The sequence below is a fragment of the Anser brachyrhynchus genome (assembly GCF_964034855.1).
Source record: "Anser brachyrhynchus genome assembly, chromosome: 1".
In the NCBI taxonomy this organism is placed as follows: Eukaryota; Metazoa; Chordata; class Aves; order Anseriformes; family Anatidae; genus Anser; species Anser brachyrhynchus.
In genome coordinates this window covers 15,008,741-15,032,105 of record NC_137694.1, presented here as the reverse complement: position 1 = coordinate 15,032,105, position 23,365 = coordinate 15,008,741, and the positions used below count along the sequence as shown (strand labels likewise).

The 23,365-nt window shown below is 44.8% G+C and overlaps 1 protein-coding gene and 1 long non-coding RNA gene across 3 annotated transcripts in view; both read left to right on the top strand.

Moving 5' to 3' along the window:
* Nucleotides 1-335: 335 nt before the first annotated feature.
* LOC308176685 lies at nucleotides 336-10,607 on the top strand. Of its 2 annotated transcripts, XR_013938487.1 has the most exons (4): nucleotides 336-611; nucleotides 5,711-5,856; nucleotides 7,408-7,621; nucleotides 7,859-10,607. It is a non-coding gene; the product is annotated as an uncharacterized lncRNA (long non-coding RNA). The 2 variants fall into 2 exon arrangements; XR_013938488.1 differs by having other exon boundaries at nucleotides 7,408-10,607.
* Nucleotides 10,608-12,971: 2,364 nt separating this feature from the next.
* Nucleotides 12,972-23,365, top strand: part of NAMPT (nicotinamide phosphoribosyltransferase) — a 31,679-nt gene continuing 21,285 nt past the window's right edge. The window contains exon 1 of the mRNA XM_080553911.1: nucleotides 12,972-13,153. Within this exon, the coding sequence (XP_080410037.1) occupies nucleotides 13,094-13,153 (60 nt within the window). The 5' untranslated portion in view covers nucleotides 12,972-13,093. The remainder of the gene's footprint in view (nucleotides 13,154-23,365) is intronic.

The window sequence follows — 23,365 nt, the reverse complement described above, 5'->3', positions numbered from 1 at the left end:
ACCTGAAGACCCTTATTCCAAATAAGCTGAAGAGATGAGAAATTTATTCTGAATGCTGGATTAATGTTCTTATGTGTAAAAAATCTGTAAGATTCTGTAATATAATAAAGCCACAAATAAATCAAAGTATAAATTATTTCATCTCAGATCTCTTTGGGTTTCTGATCTGGCTGCAGCAAGAGACAGAAAAATGTTAAATTTCAGATCCTGCAGGGAAAAAAAAAAAAAAAAAGAAGAAGAAAAAAAAAGAAATCTGTGTGTTGTACATAAAAAGGCATTTACCAAGGAATGCATGTGTAACCAAGTTTCCATTAGAGATGTTTTCACTGGGAGCCTGTCCCAGTGCCCGACCACCCTCTGGGTGCAGAACCTTTCCCTAACCCCCAGCCTGACCCTCCCCTGTCCCAGCTCCATGCCGTTCCCTCGGGTCCTGTCGCTGTCCCCAGAGAGCAGAGCTCAGCGCCTGCCCCTCCGCTCCCCTCGTGAGGGAGCTGCAGGCCGCCATGAGGCCTCCCCTCAGCCTGCTCTGCTCTGGGCTGAACAAACCCAGGGACCTCAGCCATCCTCATACATCCTGCCCTTTAGGCCCTTCATCATCTTTGCTTTATCAAGTATGTAAAAAGAATTATGTTATTGTTACAGGTCTCTGTTGATCTTTGAAGGACTTAATTGTTATGATTTAACCAAATTGTGTATGGATCAGAAAAAAAAGGGGGGGGGGGATCGAAATGCTGCACTAATTAAGTCTTTTGCCTTTGTTGAATCAGAGTTCACATGCGATAATATATTTTACTTAAACCATAAGGGAAGGAAATTTCAACTTAAATTTGCCAAATTCTGTAATGATTACACCAGTTTTACATAGCAGTAACCACTACTGAATTTAATATGCTTACGCCTCATTTATATCAATGTAACAGAGAGTGAAGCAAGGCCAAAGTATTTTAATTTGACTCTTCTTAACCTTTCCTATTCACACAGCAAAGTGTATGTAATTAGAATGTATGAAAGGAGTAAAAGCTTATGCTCCAGTAGTGCCCTTAAGAACTGGACTGTCTGTATTTGCTTGATTGCCACAAAGTTCAAGGTAGAGCCACGCAGACCTGAGCTGTAGAAGATTAAAGCACTTCAATCCTGCTGCTTCTGTGATAACTGCTAGGTGTTGCTCAGAAAATGTTAAGTTCAGGTTTTCCCTAGTCACCTATAAGCAAGAGCATTAAATCAATGCAGGAATTCACTATGGTTTTCTAGATAGCCCCGAAGATGATCAGAAATTTTATAGAAGATAAAATACAACATAATCTTTTATTCATGAGTAATTCACAGTAGTGTTCAAAGAAATATTGTAAGTTCTTGGCTCCTTATGATGAATTTACAGACTTCTAAATCTTTCTCAAAAAGTAAACAGAAATATCTACATGGAGAAAGATTTCAGTATGTGCTGCTTGTACAGACTCGTCCCACCATCTTGAGCTCACTTCCTGAACTAGAATAACTCTGATTTACTTTCACATGAACTACAACAATCAGAGGAAGTAGTAACTACAGCAATTAGCCAAAGGTATTTACATTGCTTATAGTGTCCTTCAAAAGTGTTCTTCAGGCATGCATTTGCACACTACACGCCCTGATCTGATGGGTCTTCCAGTCAGCTCATTGCACCCATCAAGAAAAGAAGTAATTATCTTTGTGAGGTTATTGCCTGTACACAGTAAAAGGGGAACAGCTGATTCATGCCCCACATGGTAGTCGTCTTCCTCCCGTGCTGGCATAACATTCAAGTCTTCCACAACCTCTGCTTGTGGTGACAGAGATCACCATTTATTGTGTTGCCAACAGCCTTTGCTGTAACCTCCACAAGGAAGTTAGGGCAGGTGCAGTGAGCTAACTGTTCATCACAGAGCTCACAAAATGCCTCCAGCTGCCCACCAAGCCTGGAATTACTCAGATCTGTATGGTTACAGTCCCTCAGTACTGTATTGTCTGAGCAACTGGTTGGGGAGTTTTCTGATTTAACAGGTATGAGCCACTGAGTAGCTAGAACCAACAGAGCTCATAAATATATGCAAGCTTTAAATAGTTATTATTATTATATTTATTAAAGAGAAGTTCAAATAAAACCTTTTCTTGCTTGCTGCCAACTGATTTATTATTATTTTTGCAAGAGCATGCTTGGACTTCCAGGAACCCCCAAAGGCATGGAAGACCCAACTTTTTTTGGTGCTCCAACACAAAGCGAGGACCCCAGAAACTCTGCAGCTGCCGAGTCTGAAGCTTCCAGGTTCATTCAGTCTTCCCAGGGCTTCCAGTCTGCTACTTCACTTCATCTTTCTGGGGCTCCAGGCAGAGCATCCAGGTTGTGCACTGAAGTGGGTGTCTGGAAGCTGAGCTCTCTGCTCCAATTTCAACATTTTAAAAGTCTGTTTTTAACAAAATATTTGTATTTATGTTAAAAAATTATTAAGAAATCCCTCGACATCAAATACTGACATTTCTACCTTTGTTTCTAACAAATATTTTTCATCACACACAAATTTTCCACAAGGCAGATATTTCTGTTTTCACCAGCTCTGCTCAAAATTTTTTCATGTATCTATCATTATGACATGCCTGTAAGACAGAAAAATACAACCACCCTCATGTTACAGGGAAGAAATAGGCAGCAGGCCTGCCAGCTGGTAAAGAAGACTTTAAATGATACACCAGAGAACAGTGATAATAGCTTGCAGTTAAGCAAGGGAGGTCAGGTTGGTAAGTACATGGGACAAGCTGATGGGAGCAAGAAAGCCCTTGGGAAGGATAAAACAGATGTAAAGGGGCCACCTCAGATGCCTATACACAAACATATGCAGTCAGAGAAACAAACAGGAGCAGCAAGGCTCCACATTTGGATACAGAGCAATGACATCACTTGAATCATAGAGACATTATGAGATAAGTTATACCAGCAGAATTCTGGCATGTTTGGATGGATGGACGGACGGACAGAAGGACAGACAAAGGAAAATTAAAACATCACTCAGGAGCTCAAGGATGAAGTCAGGAAAGACAGAGTTGAAACTTGTGAGGGACATCAAGTGCAACAAGAGCTTCTACTGCTTCATTAGTGAATGGGATGGGTGATTTACTGACCGTGGGCACAGATAAGGCTGAAGTACTCAGTGCTTCCTTTGCCTCAGTCATCACCAGCAAGGTCTCCCAGGCCACTGTGTCTAGAAGTAGGAGCAAAGGAGAAGAACTTCTTTCTCGCTGGAAGAGGATTGAGGCAAGTACCTCTTGAGAAATCTCGTCTTATCCAACATGATCAGATCACTCATACCCTGTGAGGTAAGGCTGAGCTTTTTTAGCCTAGAGAAGGATTTAGGGAGCACCTAATAGCAGCCTTCCAGTGCCTACAAGATTGAAACAGGAGGTTCTAGATGGATATAAGGGGAAAATAATTACTGGGAAGATAATGAAGCATTGAAACAAATTGTCCAGAAAGACTGGGGAACCTCTGTCCTTGGAAATTTTCAAGACCTGACATGATAAAGCCCTGAGGAATGTGGTCTGAATTCCACATTCACCTGCTCTGAGCAGCAGGCCAGACTAGAGATCTTCAGAGGTCCCTTTCAACCTGGACAGTTCTATGAATTATCACAGAGAGTTGAAGTGAGTTGCCTGATATCCATCAGGCAACGGTGGTAAAAGAAATGGGCTAGAGATTTGCCAAGAATTCAGCTCACTTTTTTTTCTTTTTTTTTTTCTTCCCTTTCTGATGCATGTCCTCTCTACCCAGATCAAAATAATGCAGTTTTCGAGACTATTTAGTACACCGTTGCATCCAGGAATATCTTCTAAGTCCCAGGTCTGAATCTAGAACCATACCTCATCCTGATTGTATCTGGAGCTCCCATATCACCCTTGTGAGACTGGAAATTCACAGCAGTCCTCCTTGCCCTGACCCTACCTTACACACCATACAAAATAATCCCAGGTACATCTCTTGGAAAGTTGATCTACTAGAATAGATGCTAAGGTGGATAGTCAGCAGCCAAAACACCCATGTACGAAAATGTGAATCAAAACATAAATCAAGATTCCTGATTTAGTGGAGCTGCTGAGAACCTCCCCATAGCTATGACTCATCAGAGGGGTGGGGAAGATTACTCCAGTGGTGTTTGCATAACCAAGGATCACTGACCATTTCTTCTACATATATACTCTCATTGTTGTCTTCTAGATGATCTATTTTCAGTCTTTAATTTCACACCCACTCTTTTCCATTGCTCCAGCCTAGATAGTTTATCCCTCACTGTTCTCTGTGTATTTCCCTTGAGGAGGAGAAGTTTTGACTCTTTAGTAGTTCAGCATCAAATAGAACGCTGTTTCTTGAGCTACATACTCAGAGATTCCCCCACCCGCTCCAGTTTCCATTCTCTATAAAAGAAACCATTGGGATTAACTGATGTACAATATTTATCAGGCCATTGTAATGTAAATCTTGAAAGCCTCACAAATGCAAACCTTTTAATTGGAATCAAGTTGTTATCAAATGGAAGATCTTTGTGACAGTAGGAGTTAGTTGAGTGGATAATGCAAAACCACTGAGAAATGTAAGGTGAAACAGAAATAAATCCTCTTAAAAGGAATATGGATTAATTTCCACTACTATGATCAAGTTATAAAAGAGAGAAAAGAGTACTATGTAGACCACAGAAGGAGATAACTGCAGAGAAAAAATAGATCAGATATCAGAAACCTTCTGCCTTCCCAGCAAGAAGAAAGTGTGCCAGAAGCAGGAAAGGGGGTGCTTTACATAGAGAAAATGAATGAGAAGATGAAAATATAAGGAAGGGACTGATTCAATAGAGTAAAATTAACAGCAGCTATAGAAAGTTTCACATTTCATTTGACACCAAGGATTGTCATAAGCCAACGACTCACCTCACTGGGTTTGTTGGATCACGATACCCGAAACATTTGTGGAATGAATATTGCTTGCTACCTGGTCAGCTAGAGACCTGACTTTTAAATTTGGTGGTAAAGATTATCCCATTTCCATGTCTAAAAAATAATACTGCCAGAGAGCTGATCATTGCTTCATCCCAAGCAATAACCTCACTGCTGGTTTGACACATAACTCCTGCCTCTAAAATCAGCAGTCTAAAACCTCACGCCTGTTTCTACTCACTTGGAGATCTCAGGATCTAATCTACAGAGACATAAATATTAAAAGTCACCTTGCTAATGATCCCAGAGGAAGGACTAGCTATAAACGAATGGGATTTCAGGGGTGTTTTTTAATTATTTGGTTCATTTCTTGAGAGCACTGAGGAAGAAACGAGACTGTAGGCAGGAACTGAGTTCAGGGAGCTTGGCAAACCAGGGTGAGAAGAGAAGCTGGCAAGAAAATACCGTGTGCAGGGGGCCATGCTGTAATTCAGCTCCGTGCAATTTATCGGATTGACTAACTCTCCAAACGTTGCCAAAGTGAAAAGGAAAAGCCAGACCCTACAGGTACTTGTTGGGAAGGTGCAGTCCAAATAACATTGCTCAAACTGGGATCCCGCATTGATTCCCGATGCAGCACAAGCTGTTACATAGCATGGTTGCCATCTCTCTTCCTCCTGGGCTCAGGCAGCTTTTCCTTCCTTTCCACTGCTCAGCACCTCTTGTAGCTCCTCATAATTTGAGGTAATACGGTGATTGTTTTTTTATTTATTTACAGAATCAGAGAATGCATCAATCTGGCATGTATTGATCAGAAATCAATGCACAACCTGCATCCCTATCTCCTCCTGCCACACAGCAGTCTCTCATCTCCATTTTTGATTTCATGTTTAAACACAGTCCTAAAGGAAAATTAGGACAAAGGTGAGTAAAGTAGAATTTAATAGGAAAAAGAAAAAAAAAAAAGACCTAAATCCAAAAGTAGCATTCATAGAAAACTGTGCAGCTGTCTATAACGTAGTAGGTGCCTTTCTGTTTAGCCCAAAGACTTTTCTGGTGCTGGGCAGTTCGCTTCTGTGCACACCCGCAGCTGCCCCGGCACCTCAGCCTGCCAGAATCCTCAGATAACATCCCTCTGCTTGCATCCAGCGAGCATTTCTAGGCCACGCTTCATGCACGCTAATGGGATTAAGGTCTTTGCAAAATGCAGCTGCAATCTTTTCCTTCGCAGAGAGCGAGAGCTGAAAACTGCCCACCCATTTAAATGACAGCCCAGCAGAAAGAGGCCGCTGCTCCCAGCGTGTGTGTGCCCTCCAGCAGAGCTTCCTGGCCAAGGGAGCCCAGGCTGCCTGCCAACCTGCTCAAGGTTGTCTGCTGTAGAGAGAATGGAAGATGGATTGGGTCTGAAAGGGAGCAGAAGAGACCTATGTCTAATCTATACCCTAAAGTCTGTGAGCAGTGTGCTGGGAGCCCTGTCTGCTGCTCCAGTGACTGCGTTTTGCATAAACCAGTCAATAGAGATCTTGTGAAGCACAGCGTCCCGTGCCAGTGCAAATATTGTGTAAGAGCGCTGTTTTTTTAAAAAATAACTTTTTTGCCAAGATCATTTCTGTCTGGGACATCAGAAAGGAAGATCCCCAGCTCCACAAAAGCGTGCACACAGTCACACGCTACTTCATCACTTCTGCGATTATTCACCAAACGTGCTGACTTTAATCCTGCGCAAGTCAGTAAATCCACTAACACCCTAAATTTAAGCACACAAGGTGGTTTTTGCAGGTTATGGGTTTAGGCTATTATTCTAAATTCCTCTGTTTTCCTTCACTGTTACCTTCAGAAGCAACAGAATGCAAACCCGAATATCAATTTCCATTATTTCAATTTCAAATTCCCTGATTTGAAGGTATTTTCTTAGACAATTTCCACCTCTTTTATTTTTTTCCCTGCTTTCCACGTCTGCACAGGAGAAGCACAAGCCATGGCACAGCCAGCAGCAGTTCAAATGCACCAGCACTGAGTGAGCAGAAATGATTCTGCATCCGCATGCAGGGCTTGCTCACCTAGAGCTAGGATGACTTAGCAGAACAGCCCTGCATCCGTATGCAGTATCTCAGCTCCAGCCACAGGTACAAATATCCTTGCTGACTGCCTGAAAGGGCTTTAATTTTTCCCATAGCCAAATCCTAAAGCCTGTGATGAGCTGTTATGAAAATGGACATCACTTGGGGCTCAGTCCTGGTCCCTTTATAATCTAAATATTTGCACTCCTCAGGAACAGTAGGAGCGAGATCTTGTTCCCATTTAGAAAGGGTGCAAGAAAAAAAAAATCACACATTTCTTTAAACATGTAGTGCAACAAATTTTGTAGCCTTGTGATATTTTTTGCCAGAATGCTCTCTGCTCAGTACCGCTTGCCCTCCATACCATTCTTCTAGAGAGCAGAAATAAATTATTCATTATTTTTTCTCTTTAAAGAAACAGTATGCAAGATCCTGAGCTCACTGAAATCAGTGGTAGCTTGGACTACTGACTGGAGAAGTGCTGCCTGTTACGGGATCATGCCTAAGCAGAAAGTGTCTGAGTATGTTAACACGACCCCAGTTCAAGGCTGAAGTTCATGTGAGGAGACTGGTTGATGTCACCAGCTGTGAAACCGCCACTCCTACAACTGACAGGTTAAAGCACAATGGTAAGTGTCAGGGCTGTCTCCTGTATTTTACAAATGTGTTGATTTATCTCGTGTTTCTGAAAAACCAGCGTGAATGTTACAGAAACCGGGTGATCACCACGTACATATAATCTTCCATGTTGCCAATACAACAAAACCAGAAATTTGGGGGAATCAGAGTTTCTAAGGTAATACAGGTTTTTTTTTCCTGAGTATGTAGAACTAAAATAAAGAGAAATATAACCTTCACCTTGCTAGAATGAGCATGGAGACCTGGATCACTGAGAAGTCATCTCTGGGCTTTCTAAACCTGACAACTGTCCTTTGGCGGTCAGATATATCTGTGGCAGAGCGGCTCAACTTTGCATGTTTTGCTAACACAACGGCGCATTGGGTGTTGTCAACCATGTATTCTTACCTGGACACACAACTGGACAGCTCACTCTCTTTGAAAATGGTTCTTTCAAATACACAACAAAAGAATAGCTTTGTTCGAGGTCTCTTGTCCCTCCAAACCGTACAAAACTCAGTCACACTCCATGGACACTGCAGTTGCTGATATTGTGGAAATGCAGAGGCTCTCGTTTGAATCAGTCCTCACCACATTAGGCAACAAACAAACACAGAACTAGAAGTGGTCTCAGCTCCAGAGGACTTACAATTTTTTGTTTTACTCCAGAGCAGTAAAAAGTGATTAAATTACAAATGTTATTCTACAGAAATGACTGTAAAATCTTCACACTGTACCATAACAGCACAAATTCTCCATCGGCCAAACAATGCTGAAGAAACTGTTTAGAAGTACTTCTGAATCCTGAAATAAATTTACTGGAAATAGTTCACTCTTCTTCCTGTAAAAGCCAGACGCATTAATTAACATGAACTCTATTTGCCCGAGCTGAGCCTCAGGGCACTCTAATGAAGTGGAGGAAATTTGGTTTGGGAGGCAAAGAAAATACTCTGGGCTTACTTGATTTAAAAGAAAAAGAAACTGAGCTGTTCGGATGTTTGGGAACCTTGATGTGTCGGCAAAGCACAGGTGATCCAATCTAATATTCATGACAGCTACCTTCCTTCCTCCCACAGTCCACAGATAACATTTAACTAGCTGTGGAGGGTGATTTCAGGTGCACATTGTGCCATAGACACACTCGGTATAGCTCAGAGGTTATTAATACAAAGTTCATCGGCTCAGGTACAGCGCTGCACAAACAAGGTTAAACAGCGTTCAGTGTCGTTTCAGATCTGGAAGTGGCTGCGCCGTTTTTACGTGATCTGGGATGTGATGAGTAAGCTTTACTGACCGAGCTAGCTCCATTCACTGTATATCTGAACCACACTACAAAATCAGGAAGACTCAGACGTGCAGCACAGGAAACTTTACTCATGGAGAGACATCAGGTCCAGCAAGCTCCGGCTCAGGAAGGTCTGTCTTGATCCAAGCTGGTTCTAGGCAGATGCACTCAAATATCCATGCACAACACTTAACTTGTGAGGAATCTTGAGCAGTGGCAAAAAAGAGCAGAGACACCTGAGCGGCCCTTTGTGGAGGGAGCCTCAGGACTCAGCCAAAGCTGCCAGACTGTGGTGGATCCACAGTGACTATGCAGAAGCAGACAAGTATCTCAGTACCTTCAGAAACTTCAGGGGATCCTGTGGCATTCATACATCTGTGTGGCAGCATTTTCAAGTCATGTCACCTTCACATTACTCTGGGCAGTAAAGTGATTGAACTTTTACTCCCTGAAGAACTAGCAAAAACCTCAGTACGGGTTATGCATTGCATGTCAAGAAATAAATATTCATGTGCTGAATAAAGGCATAATCATAACCTGAAATGAGGTTAGCCTTATGAACCTGAAAATCACCTCTTCCAAAAACCAAGGCAAGAGGTCTGGCAGCATATCTGGAAGGCTAGCAATCCAGCCCCCAGCTGAAAGACATACATCTGCTTCCAAAGATAAGACCTAACAGTGAGATGGAGCTCTCAGGAAGGTATATAGAAAACCTGACTTTCTGTGATCCACATGTGGAACCACAAAGCCCGATAACCATTTGAAGGCTGGTTATCCTGAGACGTGAATCTTGCTGCCCCAGGTCCTGCGGTCATATAAACACCTCTTGGTAGGCTGCAGTTCAGAAAAAAAAGATGCTACACCATGGACTGAACAGGAACTTCAGCAGACAGACCACCAAGCAGTATTTTAACAGAATATTAGTTTGTGTATACACACACACACAAATACATACAGAGAGAGACAAAAGATCTAAACATCAAATTACATAAAATCTAGTGTGGCTGCCCACCAAAAGGCTCTGCCATCTCCTGTAAACAGAGCCTTGCACTGTATTTAACCTTGTCCTATAGCGCATTCCTCTTATTTTCATACACATTACGTTCAGTAATTTATACAGCCTGCATAACACAGAATTTTTAAAGAGTACTTTGAGTTATGATTTAATGAGGCTTCTACACAAGCCTTTGATAAACTACAAGGGAGAAACACTAGTGCTTCCTTCATTCACTGACTATGATTTAAAGTGATGTGTCAGGATTTTCTTTTATTCACTTCTATAAAAAATAATCTACCTCTCCATGATTCCTTGTGATTGCAATTCTATTTAAAAAGACTATTGATGGATACTGTTTAGCAATAAGAATAAAATTCTCAAGCCTAATGAAATCTACTTAGATGGCACTAACATCTTAGCCAGTTGTGCGCTGATTAACTCCGGAGCCCCATTCACGGTGAAAAAATGCCTCGAGAACACAGAGGGAGCACTGCAGAGTGGTGTAGGGTGGGAAGGTTTAGGAAGGATAAAAGGAGATTTAGCAGACTTAGTCTTGAAAAAAAAAAAGTCTCCAGGCTCCACTCTTTTCCTTATAGCTCCAAAATGAACAGTGGTATGCACTGAGGTGGAGAGACACAGACGTCTGACACCATCCAGCAATTCCAACCTGTCTGTCAGACACAGAGGCATTTGGTGCCAACCATTATAAGCTGCACCAACCCATTCAAAACCTAAAGCACAAAGCAGGGCAGCTAGAACTCTGTTCTTTTGCCTGCATATTTGAGCAGAAATGATCAGTATTTAAAGATAGTCTGTACTTGGCTCTGGTGAGGCCACACCTCGAGTACTGTGCTCAGTTTTGGGCCCCTCACTGCCAGAAGGACGTCAAGGCCCTGGAGCATATCCAGAGAAGGGCTACTAAGCTGGTGAAGGGCCTGGAGCACAAGTCCTGTGAGGAGCTGCTGAGGGAACTGGGGTTGTTGTGTCTGGAGAAGAGGAGGCTCGGGGCAGACCTTATTGCTCTCTGCAACTGCCTGAAAGGAAGCTGTGGGGAGCTGGGGGTCGGCCTCTTCTCACAGGTAACCAGTGACAGGACTAGAGGGAATGGCCTCAGGTTGTGCCAGGGGAGGTTCAGGTTGGAAATGAGGAGACATTTCTTCTCAGAAAGAGCAGTCGGGCACTGGGACGGGTTGCCCAAGGAGATGGTGGAGTCACCGTCCCTGGGGGTGTTCAAGGAGAGGTTGGATGTGGTGCTTAGGGACAGGGTTTAGTGGGTGACACTGGTGGTAGGGGGGCGGTTGGACCAGGTGATCTTGGAGGGCTTTTCCAACCTTAATTATTCCACAATTCCATGATAATGCTGACATTTAGTTCATTGATATGCTTTGGAATTACCACCAAGATAAACAGAGCACAAGGGATTGGTCTGGGCTCAGAATTACCAAACTAACCAGAATTTCTTCAGGTGAAAAATTCACACTGTGTGCATAGCCATGGTGTGTGCAGAAATTTCAGTCACGCGGATCTTCTGTGCAGCTGTGACACGACTCTCACAGCTAGAGGAAATAAATACCCAGTTTTGCAATAGTGACCAAAGTGATATGATCTAATCTCCATCTTAATTTGGCTGTCCTTACACACCTCCCAATACATCAACCTGAGAACGCATTTGCAGGAGAGCTTTCCTCCAACTGCAGCAGCAGGCTACATTATAGACTTCATATACATAAAATGCTGACTGGACACTTCTACTATGAAGAATATCACTTCTCATCAGAAATCCCCAGGGAGAAAAACACGTCCCTGGATTAATATGGCCTTATTAAACCCACCATTAGGGCTCTGTTTATTAAAAATACCTAAAATGAGTACCTCTAATAGCGTCTCGTATGTCAAAGGAAAATGTTAAAAGATAATTAGTGAAGATGCCCAGCTCCGTCGGTAGGCTAAACGGTGTCAGAACCGATTTAGCTGAACGTGCATTTAAATTGAAGGACAGTATTTCCTTATGGGGTGCCATCTGAAACGAGAAGTTACGCCCCATGTAAATTACAAATCCTTGTTTCAATAAGCCAGATGATCAGCCCGAAGTCAGGTTCACGGATAACATGGCAAATACAGCACAGACATCAGGTGTTTGAGGTCCCAAGGATCACCCCTCTTCCCCCATTTAACTGTACTCCCACTGCCGCAGGAGCATTTATTTTTTTTCCCAGATATAAAATATGTTCCCTTAACCAGCAACGCGTGATTTAATGCGGCTCTGTTCAGCATAATACTATTCCCTATTAATACTCTGACGCCCTGACTTTACAATATTTCAGTGCAGATACGGCTTCAGATACGCTCACGAGAGCTAAATTAAGCCATTCTTCAGGTTCTGGCACGCCGTAAGACACAAGAAGGAGCCAGCAGGAGGAGTGGGAAGATGCTGACAATTAAAAATTCCGTCTGAGCACATCATCGTTAATTGTGGTACTGAAGGCTCGGAGGTCCAGCAGCAGCGCTCTGCAGCCAGGAACGTCAGGGTTTTAAAAAAGGAGCCCTGTAGCATGGGTCTGACTTTTTGCAATTTAAAGGACTGATCTAATGAATTCGTTTTTGATTAGCGTGCACTGTTATTTTCTGAACATAAATGAGGATTTCCCCTTCGCTGCCGGGAAATGTCGCCGTGCAGGAGCCCGAGGGGCAGGGAGAGGAGGGAAGCTCGCCTTTCGCTTCCAGCCACCCCCCTGCCGGGAAAGCCCAGCAGGGACTGGGGCAGGAGGAAAGCGGAGCCCCCCCCACTCCCCTCCCCTCAGCGCGCCCCCGCGGCGCGCGCCCCCGCCGCCGATCCGGGGGGCGCGCGCGCGGGCCGCGCGCTGACGTCACCAGCCCCTCCCAAGCGATCGCGCGGCGCCCCCGCGTCACGCCGCCCCCCCGCCCCCCCCCGCCCGCCTTTCCCCTCGCCCAATGGCGAGCCGCCCGCCCCCTGCCCCCCGCGCCCTCGCCTCGGGGCCCCGCCCCCGGCGGCCTCGCGGCGGGGCCAATCAGCGCGCGGGGAGCGCCGCGCCGAGGCCCCGCCCGCAGCGCTCCCGTGCCCGCCCCCCTCCCCTGGCGGAGCGGCGGCGCAGCCCAGTCCGCGCCGTGCCCGCGCCGCGCCGTGCCCGCGCCTCGCCCCGCCGAGCCGTGCCGTGCCGTGCCGTGCCGGGGCCCGGCGCCATGGAGTGCGCGGCGGCGGGGGCCGAGTTCAACATCCTGCTCGCCACCGACTCCTACAAGGTGCGTGGGGGGCGGCGGGGGGGCACCTCCGGCACCGGGCGGGGCACCGAGCCGGGCAGAGCCGAGCGGGGCCCTTCCCCCGGGGGGGGAACCGTTGCCCCCCCCCCCCCCCCCCCCCGGTGACCGTTATCGGGGCAGGGCGGCCCCGCGGGGGGGTTGTTGGTTCCGTCCCGGGGCCGGTGCCCCGAGCACGTGTGGGCCGCGGCGGGCGCAGGGCTCGGGGAAGCGAAAGCGCGGCGGGTGCGGGCGGTTTCGTATCCGGCGGGGAGCCGGGCGTGCCCTGCGGCACCGGCACCCGGCCCCGTACGTTGAGGGTCCGGGGCTGCCCCTCTGGGGAGCCGCTGTGGAGCCGCGCGCCCCGCTGCCCTCCTTCGCGCGGCTCCCCGATTCCGTCATTTTTGACCCCAAAGCGCCGTCAGCGCGTCGGGAGGTGAGAGCGGCCAGGCCCCAGCCCTGCGCTGCTCGGGGCTGACCCTACGGCCCCTCAACGCTGGGCCTGCGAGACCCCGAGCCCGGTCCTACCCGCGCTCCCTCATCACCTAGACTGAAAAAACTTAACTTTTTTTTTCCCTTCAGGAGCGGAATTGTAATTCAGAGGGGCTGCTGGGGCACTAAGCGCAACGACAGTACCGCTCCTTACTTTATTGTAGTCCCTTAAAGGTTTGCCCGCTCGTGGGGGGCACGCTTCTGCAATTCGTGCCCCCTGCTGCCGCTGTTCGCAGGAAGGTGAGCTGGAAGCCTGCAGGATGCTGATACAATCTCAGAGCATCTCGCTGAGGGCTTGTGGAACTGCTTTCATTCAGGGCTTAATCTGGCACCGGTGCTCTTTTAAGAACCGCGCTTAGTGTTCATTGTTAACCTTAATTCAAATGTGGAAGAGCCCCTTCTCTTCCATGTTCGAGACGAATCACGCCAAATGCTGTAGGCATGGGTTTAAACAGCATCTATTTTAATTCTAACGTGCCGCTACTCTTAAATTCACTGCATCTGGTCAAGGATTAGTATTAGTGAGGAGTACTGGGATGACAGACGACATTTATTTCTGTCTCATTTGCTGTTTTATAGGCAGGATGATTTAGTAACAGTCCATGAGCGGTAGAAATCCTAAAGGAGTCAAGTAAAGGCCTGAGTTTTTCCTAGTTCAAATTTAATTTGGATGAAGTTGTCTGTGGCAATTAGGAGCATTTCGTACTGTATCAAAAGCAGTTGGAGTTGCCTGCTTTGCTTTGTTAGGGCCATTCAAATTGTTTATCTTCCCATATACTTTGTTCCAAGTCTCAAAAGCTCCAATATTGTTAAATAATGCTTTTACAAGTAGCTTCTTTTATCTTGTTAGGTAACGGGAGCAAGCATCACTTACCTTCTCCCTGGATGATACTGTCATTTCCTAATCAATGAAGCACGCTTAGTGGAAGCACTTTCAGTAACAATCGCGCTAAAATAGCTGGTAGTCTGCAACACCAGACTTCTTACAGGAGTTACCAAGTGCTCTGATTAGCAATTAGAACAAAATTGAGAGTTGATGTTGTGTTCTTTTTTTTTTTTTTTCCAATATTTCTGCTTTATCCACAATCGCAGCATCTGTTTATGTGCAACACGCAACAATCAAACCGTGAGGCAGAACACGTAGCTGTGTTGGGAACTTTGCTCGGTGATCCCGACGCAGATCCATACGAACTAATGGCGGTGGCAAAAGCCACATGAAAATAAACAGCTCGGGGACAAACTGTGCAGTGTCCCAACCAGTACAGCCCCAGCTTAGGCAGCTGTCCATGAGTAACAAGTTGTGGTGTCTCCAGCTCGTATCTGTCACAACTCATTAGTTTGAGGCAGGACAGCATTGGCTCCAGTGTCCCACTTCTGTGTTGCTACAATGGAAAATTTGGGATGGCGAGAAAATTGGTGACTGGTTTAAGTGCCTGTCAAAACCCAGGAACAAGTAGCATAAAACAAAGTAATTTGGTGGGCAAAGATTTTTCCACTGACGGCTGATCTAACCTCCTCCCTCCCAAACCGCTTTCCTGCCTGGGTGTGTGTCACAGGACATTTCATCTCAAGTCACAGAAGATTATCAAACACCCAGTTTCAGTATCGTACTTAATTCTCGTGTGCTCTGTTTTCCTGGGTAGGAGTCATTCCCAGCAGGTGAATTTCAGACTTTCTACTCCCTGAACCCAGTACTCAGCTTCCACTATGAACGGGGTTTACAGATCTGTGCGAGTGCTCCATGATTTTGAGATAAGGTTTCAGATTGCCTAGTTTATCTCTAGCCCCAATAACAATATAAATGTTTTTACATCAGATTATTTTTTTTTCCTCCTTCAGTACTTGGATATTCTTAAGCTTCTCCAAGTCCCCCAGGAGTACAACTCCCCGTGTGCTGGGTATTCTGTGCCGTCCCCTCTAGGTCTGGGCGTGGGCATCTGGTATGGTGTGTACGCATCTTGCTAAACAAGTAAAAGTATAAGTAAAAATGCATTTTTTAATTCTTTGGGTCACAAGACTTTGAAGAAATTCACCCACGCAGAGTTATTTGGGGAACTGCTTTGTGCTGAAGTCCAACACAGAGATGAGCCTTTTAGCAGTGAAGCTTTCTGCTGGTGACCCGATGTTGCTGAAAAAGACCAGCACGTGAAGTCAAGATCCTCGTTGCTAGTCTGAGAGCTGCAGGTGGGGCTATCAGCAAACTCCTTGAAGTTCATGGTTCCTCATGCAAACATACTGCATGCTGTCTTGTTCTGTCTATACCAGGAAGTTCCTCAGTCTGGTTTTTCTTCTTTTTTTTTTTTTTTTTCCTCCTTTTTATCAGGGGTTAGTGTGCCCTAACGTCGCCCTTCCTCCCAGCAGGGCTGTACGGTTCCTCCCTGTGGCTCTGCCTTTCTCATGCCCCTCTCTGACAGGTTTGCTCACTCATGGTGCTTCCCAACGAAAGGTCCCACGTCCTTCATCCGTTCTCATCCTCCTCATCCATTCGGTGCTGCAGACACGCTGCCCCTCTTTCCTTCCTCTTTGATTCCCAGTGCTCTGTTTATCCCACATTTATTTGTTTGTGTACAGGCATCAAATCTTCCAGGGAATCCCTATCTGAGACCGTCCTGGGGGGCAGCTTGGCAGAGCTGTGGGCCCGGCCCGGAGAGCGTGAGGAGCGAGGGGAAAGGCTGCCGGAGGGAGGCAGGAGCCTCGTTTGCTAAAGCAGTGATAGCTTCTGTTGTTCTTACCAGTGGGCTGCCTGACTGCTGCTTGGGATGGTTTGTAATTAAGCTGATAGCTCTAACAAGCTGCGATGCAATTACTCCATAGGAGGAGCTGACTTGCCATCGGGACTGTAAATGAGATCTGTTTCTCTTTCGGGATGCTCCGAGGCAGCTTAAAGATTTTTGCTTAACTCTGTCCGTCTTCCATGTTGCATCTTAATAATTTGTCATTGCGACTGACTTCTTACGCTCTGCGTGGATGTAGAAGAGCGCTTGTGAAGCATTTCACACCAGTGTGTGTTTATTCTCAGGCTCTGGCAGGCTGCATGTGCTTTATTTAGAAGGCTGTAGGTATGCGAGGAAGAGTCATGAGTATCCTTCAGCTTATTGGGTTTGATCAGTACTCAGCGACGGCAAATTATTCTTCTCTGTGGCACATACGTGTATATATATTTATTTTAATTGATAGGAGTTGGACTCAGTGATCCTTGTGGGTCCCTTCCAACTCGAGATAAGCTATGATTCTATGATTCTAATTAAAACCTGTTGGTAGGGGTGCAAATCTGTTTTGTTACCTCCTGTAATTTTGGCAGTGGCAGGCATCGGAAACTTCTGGGCTGGCATTCCTCGTAGGAAGCAGCCTTTGCTCTGTCAGGGGCTGTTATCCTCCAAGTTTTGATTCACAGCCACGTGGTGGTGTCCCAGCCCCCAAGCCGTCATCGCTACAAGGGAACGCTGCAACAGGACAGGATTCGGACAGTTCTTAAATGAATGGGAAGTACACCTTTACCGAGTCATTGCAGCTTTCATTCTCAGAAAGTTGAATGCGTCGTCTTTATGTTTAAGGATCAGGAAACTTGTAGCAGTATGTGAAATGCTACAGAGGACTACTCAAATGTGTAAACAGCAAACATAGGGTGTTTTGTCATCTTTGTTATGATAATCTTGGATGCAAACCACCGGAATTTTGGGAGGTAAAGAAATCTGTTGTAAAGTGTTACCTTTTTAAACGTATTCTTTTTTTTATTTGAGCATTTTAGAATACATTTAGTTACAGTGCTTACGCTTGACCTTGTTTTTTAGATGAATGTGAATGTGGTCACTTAGAGCATCTCTTGCTGTTATGAGCAGCTTCCATAGAAGTTTGGTTGTGTGAATGTGCTCCCCTTACTTTTCATAGTATTGGCTGATCTGTTAACTGTTTCTTGCTCACCTCTCATCCTCTTATTTGTCAACCTGTAAGTAAGAGATGATGGATGAACCAGATTACAGAGACATTAAAAGTGGTACAGAATCAGCTTTCAGTCTTGGTCATAACCTGAACTAGTTTCTCCTCCTGATCCGTAAGAGCAGGTACCCCAATATTCTCACTTAAACGCTGCCTTAATCTGTGTTTGCTACACTTGTGCCACATCAAGTCATCTGGGGTCTCTCTAAGGCTATTTTCTTACTGTAATTTGAAGCTCATATATGATCAAAATAAGAAGATTGTACTTGACTATTAGTATTTGGGTTTTTTATGCTTGCTTGCAAGCATCTTGCACTTAACCTACTACTGTCGAATGCCCTTTTTGTTAACTTCTTAAAGGTTGGTTCTTCTGTGATTGCCTTTTGTGTTCAGATAAGTTTATTGTTTAACCACACCAACTTTGGGCTTGGTTTTCATTTCTACTTTTGTTTATGGTACATGTTCCTTTCGTGACTGCTTTGGAAGCTGCAAAAGCATCCTTGTTGAATCTAATTGCTAGTCACAGGTTTTTTTCTTCCCAAAGAGGGTCAGCAATAACTGGTGTTAGTTATGTCTCATCCCAGTGAGGTATATTTGATAAAGCTTTTCCTTTGTTCCCAAGTCCTGGTTCGCTTCCTCTGTTGTTAACCGTGTTTTCCCCAAAGGTTATTGGCAAGCTTTGCTTTGAACCACTCCGTGGGTTGAACCCGATGAAGGGTTAGGTGAAGTGGTCTTCCAAATTGTGGCCTCCCTCTCCCTACACGAGGTTTTTAACTGGTAAGTAATACCAGCACTAGTGGGGGTCTTACAAGTGTTTCCTCCATGTCTCTCCAGCAGAAATGCCCGGAGCCCCACTGCAGTAAAGTTATCTCTCTCAGCGGGTTGTGTGTGGGGGCGAGGATCCCCCAAACACATCTCTTCCAGTACAAGTTAGTTCAACAAGCAGTTCTGACACCTCATCCCGCAACTTCGGCTCTCCTTTTTGTCACTTAAAACAATTCTTGCCTATGCTGGCGTGGATATGGCCCATTTTGGTGTATGAACGAGGCTTGTAGTGCAGTGAGCAAGCCCTAATTTGTGCCCTAATAACTTTCTGCAGATCCTGAAGTGCCCCAGCTGAGCAGCCCATCTACTAGCTTCCAGGACCACGCTCCTTCAGGCTTATTTTCTCCCTGATTCTCCCTTGTTTTCTACCTGATTCTCTGTGTTTCTGCCTTGGTTTCAGTAGCTGGGCTGTTCTGTACCTATTCTGCAATATTTTTCAACTAACTCCAGAAAGTTCAAGTACCTTCTTGGTTGAGCTGGCGTTATCTTATCTCTCGTGGAGTTACAGTACAGGCCTGACCCTGCTGGTGGATGTTCTGCGTTTTGTTTTCTTTGCTGCAGGCAGGGCTCAGAGGCATCTTTCTGATGGTTTGTGGTTACAACTTGCTGAACACCAGGAATAAGCCACCGCTGGAGAATTTGGCCACACCTGACTCCTGTACTTAGATCAGACCTGGTTTCCCTCCTGTTCTCAAATGGTTGATGTGTATAGACGTAAACAACCTTTTTAAAGTAGTTTCACTGCAAACTCTTGTACATCAAAGCTTGTAAACACAAGCTGTTACTACAAAGGGTTTATCTTCTAGCCTACAAAAAAAAAAATACATCCTTTGCCTCAGTTCTCCCTGTTTTGTTATGAGTACCTGTTAATTCATTTCTCTTAAAATCTAACTTAATATTGGGTGTTTTCTTGGATGCCTGACCTAAATCCGATTTGTGCTGTGTGTTCCTCTCAAATGGCTGACTAGATAGAGCTGCATAGATGAAGTCCTTACAGAGGTATTCTTTGCCCAGCATGCGCCTTTTCTTGGATTAAATTTGATAAGGAGCTATCCCAACTGGAGGATAGGTGCTCTAACTCAGTCATAGTACGTACCCTCGTTGGAGATGGCTGGTTGTCAGACTTGGAGTAGGCAAAACCCGAACCACAGTCTTGAACTAAGTACCAAAAGGCCTTAGAAGATATTTTGGAGTTCTGTTTTTTTTGTTTTGTTTTGTTTTTTTGTTTGTTTTTTTTTGTTTGTTTTTTTGGTAAGGGGTTGCTTAGTCCACTACTGGGATTTTGGTTTGGTTTTTGTTTGTTTCTGTAGAAAAGGGGGTTTCTTATTGAGTTTCTAGTCACTTCTGCTTATTGAGAGCCTGTCTGTACAGGTCCAGCTTCTGTCATCCCCTACCTGAAAGCATGGGTTTATCAATGCTGTAAGTCACGTAAAACATATTTCAAATGCCACCCATTGTCACAGATTGTTTTTTCTACTCTTATGTAGAGTACAGAAAGAAGCAAAACATCATCTGACAACAAGGGCAATTCTGGCATTTTTCAAAGTGTACTTTTCCTTGTGCAAGCGCCTTGTAGTCCTGTTTGGTTTTGTGTGGTTGGTTGTGGAGTTTGTTTTGATTCGTTTTCCACTGGCGCTCTGTCTCTTCTGTGAGCGTTCCTGCTCCCTAGGGCTTGATCCTTCCTCATATTTCATTTATTTTTTTACCCCAGACATTTGGCTACGTTACCCAAGTGCCTGCCCATCACTCTGGTGGGTGGGTATTATTTTCCTACCTCCTAGACATCCAGAAATCCCTGCTACTGGTCAGAGCTGCAGTGATGCTTATTAGGCAGATGTGCCTTCTGGGCACCTTTTGTGCCCTGCCTAGTAGCTTGCAGGCAGAGCTGGGGCCGGACGAGTGCCCTTAGGCTGATGGATGCGTGCTGGAGGCGCCGAGTGACACCGTGACTTAGCACAGCAGGGACATGGAGGGTTGGGAGTGGATCCAGAGATCTGCAGCTCCAGCTAAACCCATCAAGAACAGGGGAAATGGCTCTCGTGGTTGGCTTCTCGCACACCTGGAGTAAGCAGTGGCTGGAAGATTTGGTCCCTTCATGCTGTGCTTGTGTCTTTTAATACCGAGAAGTCTGTGAGATCCTCGCAGACACCCAGTGGGTGTTTTGATTTTTGTAGCTAAAACCAATAGCTTTGTAAAGCATCAAAGAAAAGCACAAGTTATTTAAGATTACAAAGGTGAAGATTGCTTAGATGTGAAATATCTTAATTGCCAGGGGTGTGTATTTTTCACTGTCCAAATAGATTCTAGTATGTGAAGAATAGAATTAAGTCTTACACATATAACCATTGGAAAATAAATTATCTTTCAAGTACTTGATGAAATTTAATTGATAAACTGACATTTCTTTCATAAGCAATTTTCATCTAGGTTTTCATCCTTGCAGATAACATTTCTGGATGCTAGCGGTTATATATTTTCAGGTTAAGATCTAATCCAAAGTCAGAAAAATTATTTAAACCCGTGATTTACTGTTTGAGGAACTTGACTATATTTTTTCTTAGGTTGAAACTGCCAGCAAGGTAGTCTGAAGGAGCTGTTTCCCCAGGCGTGCTCCATAAAGGATAAATTGGGTTGTTGGGCTTTCCAACTGGGTTTCAGCAACTTCCAGTCTACAGCCAGAGCACCACGTTTTGGGATCATGCTTCAAAGCACAGCTAGAATGGGAAGTCCGTGAGGAAAACTGCATTGAAATGCACCAGGGAAGCGTGGCACCAGCTCAGCGTGTGCACTGCGCACCTTAAGTGAATCTGGGGCCTGTAACCCATTGACAGAGAGAAATGTTTAGCTGGAGGAGATGCCTTGGAACAGCAAAAGACAGAGTTGTGTTTTTTTTTAAGCTGGTAGCTGAGGGTCATGCAAGTTTTCATTATAATGTAGGTGCTAACTTCAGCAACCTGCCTTTGTAACTTGGATAATTAAACTTTGTTAGAGAGACTTGATTAGGCAGTCTCATGTGGATGTAGCTTTGTTTCGTTGTTGTTTTTGTTGTTGTTGTTGTTGTTTTTTACCTTTTTACCATTGTGGGTAAAACAGCATTACATCATTTTGTTCCAGATCATATTCAAGGAATTCAGGTATTGGTTTGGGGAATTGTTCCTGGAACGCTGGCTCTGTGCATTTGAAGCTGGTGGGCTGTGTCGAGTGTTTCTGAAAGCATGAAGCTGTAGCATGCAAATAGGAGGGAGAATGAAAATGAAGTTAACCGGAGTTCCCAAGCGATATAATCAAATGAAAAGCCCCAGCTTAAAATCCTGTCCCGTATGCGGTCACAAAAAAGAACAAAACTTTTCATGTAAGGGGATTGTGTGGGTGTCCATACTCAGGTTAGTTAGGAAGACGTGTCAAACAGCGTATTGCGTTAGACTGCTCCGTAGTAGGTTTTTTGGATTGTTGCGTGGTTGTGGTTTTGTGCGTGTGGTTATGGGGTGGGCAGAACTGCCTGGGCTGGCACTGGGATTCACTTTGTTGGGAGTTCTGCCTAGAACTGGGACCGGGCATGGTATAGTTTGTGGGGCGAGACTTTTCCTAATAGCTAGAAACCAAATCTGCCGGGCAGTTTTTGACGTGGGTTTGACATGATCAGCAGTAGGCATTCTCCCTTTGGAGCGGCTGTGGAATCGGAACAGAGCGGGTTGTGCTCCGTTCAGTGTCTCTGCTCTGCGGTGCCTTGCTTGAAGTGAAGGCAGCCAGCTTGCAGTGACAAGCGTGGGTTTTATTTGACTGGCCTCGAAAATTCCGTACGAGTAAAGATAATGGGAAGATCAGAAAATTGACCTTCTGGTTATTTGACCGTTCCCTTGCAGCATTGGAAACCCAAACACAACTGCTGGTATAGGAGGACCAGAAGGTGCAATTGAGCAGTCTAGGTCACTATCCAAGCTGAGTGAAATACTAAATAGAAATGACATTTAAGAGGGAAAAAAAATGATTTTAAATCCTTTAATAGACAGTTTTAGCAATACAGGTAAGGGAAACTTTCAAATGTTTTATTTTGAAAGTGTCAGAGGTACATTCTAAGAAGACAGGACAATGTTAAACTAACCTTTTTCCAGTTCAGTGTGATATTGAAAAGGACACTTTTTAGGATGGTTTGGAGTAAGAAGTTGCAGCAAGTATAACTCATAGCTGAGCCTGTAAATGTGGACATTTCGGAAAAATCCAGACGTATTTCATGCCTTTCTCAAGTTTTGTTCTGAGGTGTGATGGCACTTTACTCTGCTATAGGAATGGTTTTCTCTTATGGAACGTATAGATTTGTTCACAGACTTTCCTTAATAATTTTAGAAAAATGTTGATGCTTCACCTCTGGGTATGCTTTAAGCTGATTTATGTATCCTGTAATTTCAACATTCAAATTTACAGTATCAGATTTACATCACTCTTTTTTCTTTGTGTGTGAAATATGGAATTAGAGGTTTTACATGAGGTTTGCTTTTTACATACTAGTAGGTAACAATTTTGCAGATTTAAGTTGCTAATGTTTCAGTTGCAGCTGTTTCAAACGGCACATTACCCTAAGTAAATTCTTGGGTAGGTTTATTAATTACCAATAGCTAATAAAAGCTGGTGTGGCTGAATCCAGCTTACCTGGATATGTTCGTGTGACCAATTTCCATGTGATACACGCTTTCGGACTTCAACTTTCCGTGCTTCCTCTATGCCAAATGTGAACTTTTACAGAAATTGGAAAAAAGTACAAAAGGGGAGGCACAAACCTCAAGCAGATCTCGTAACAGCATTACCAGCACTAACAGGTTTGTAAGCTGGCTTTAACATTATCTGAGCTTGAGAAATGCACTCTGCTCGTGGATAATGGGACGCTTGGGTAGGTGCCATTGTCGGTGCCTTCTTGAGCCTTGAGGGCTTTCATTTGAATTACGTGATTATAGCCTTCAACGCTTCAGC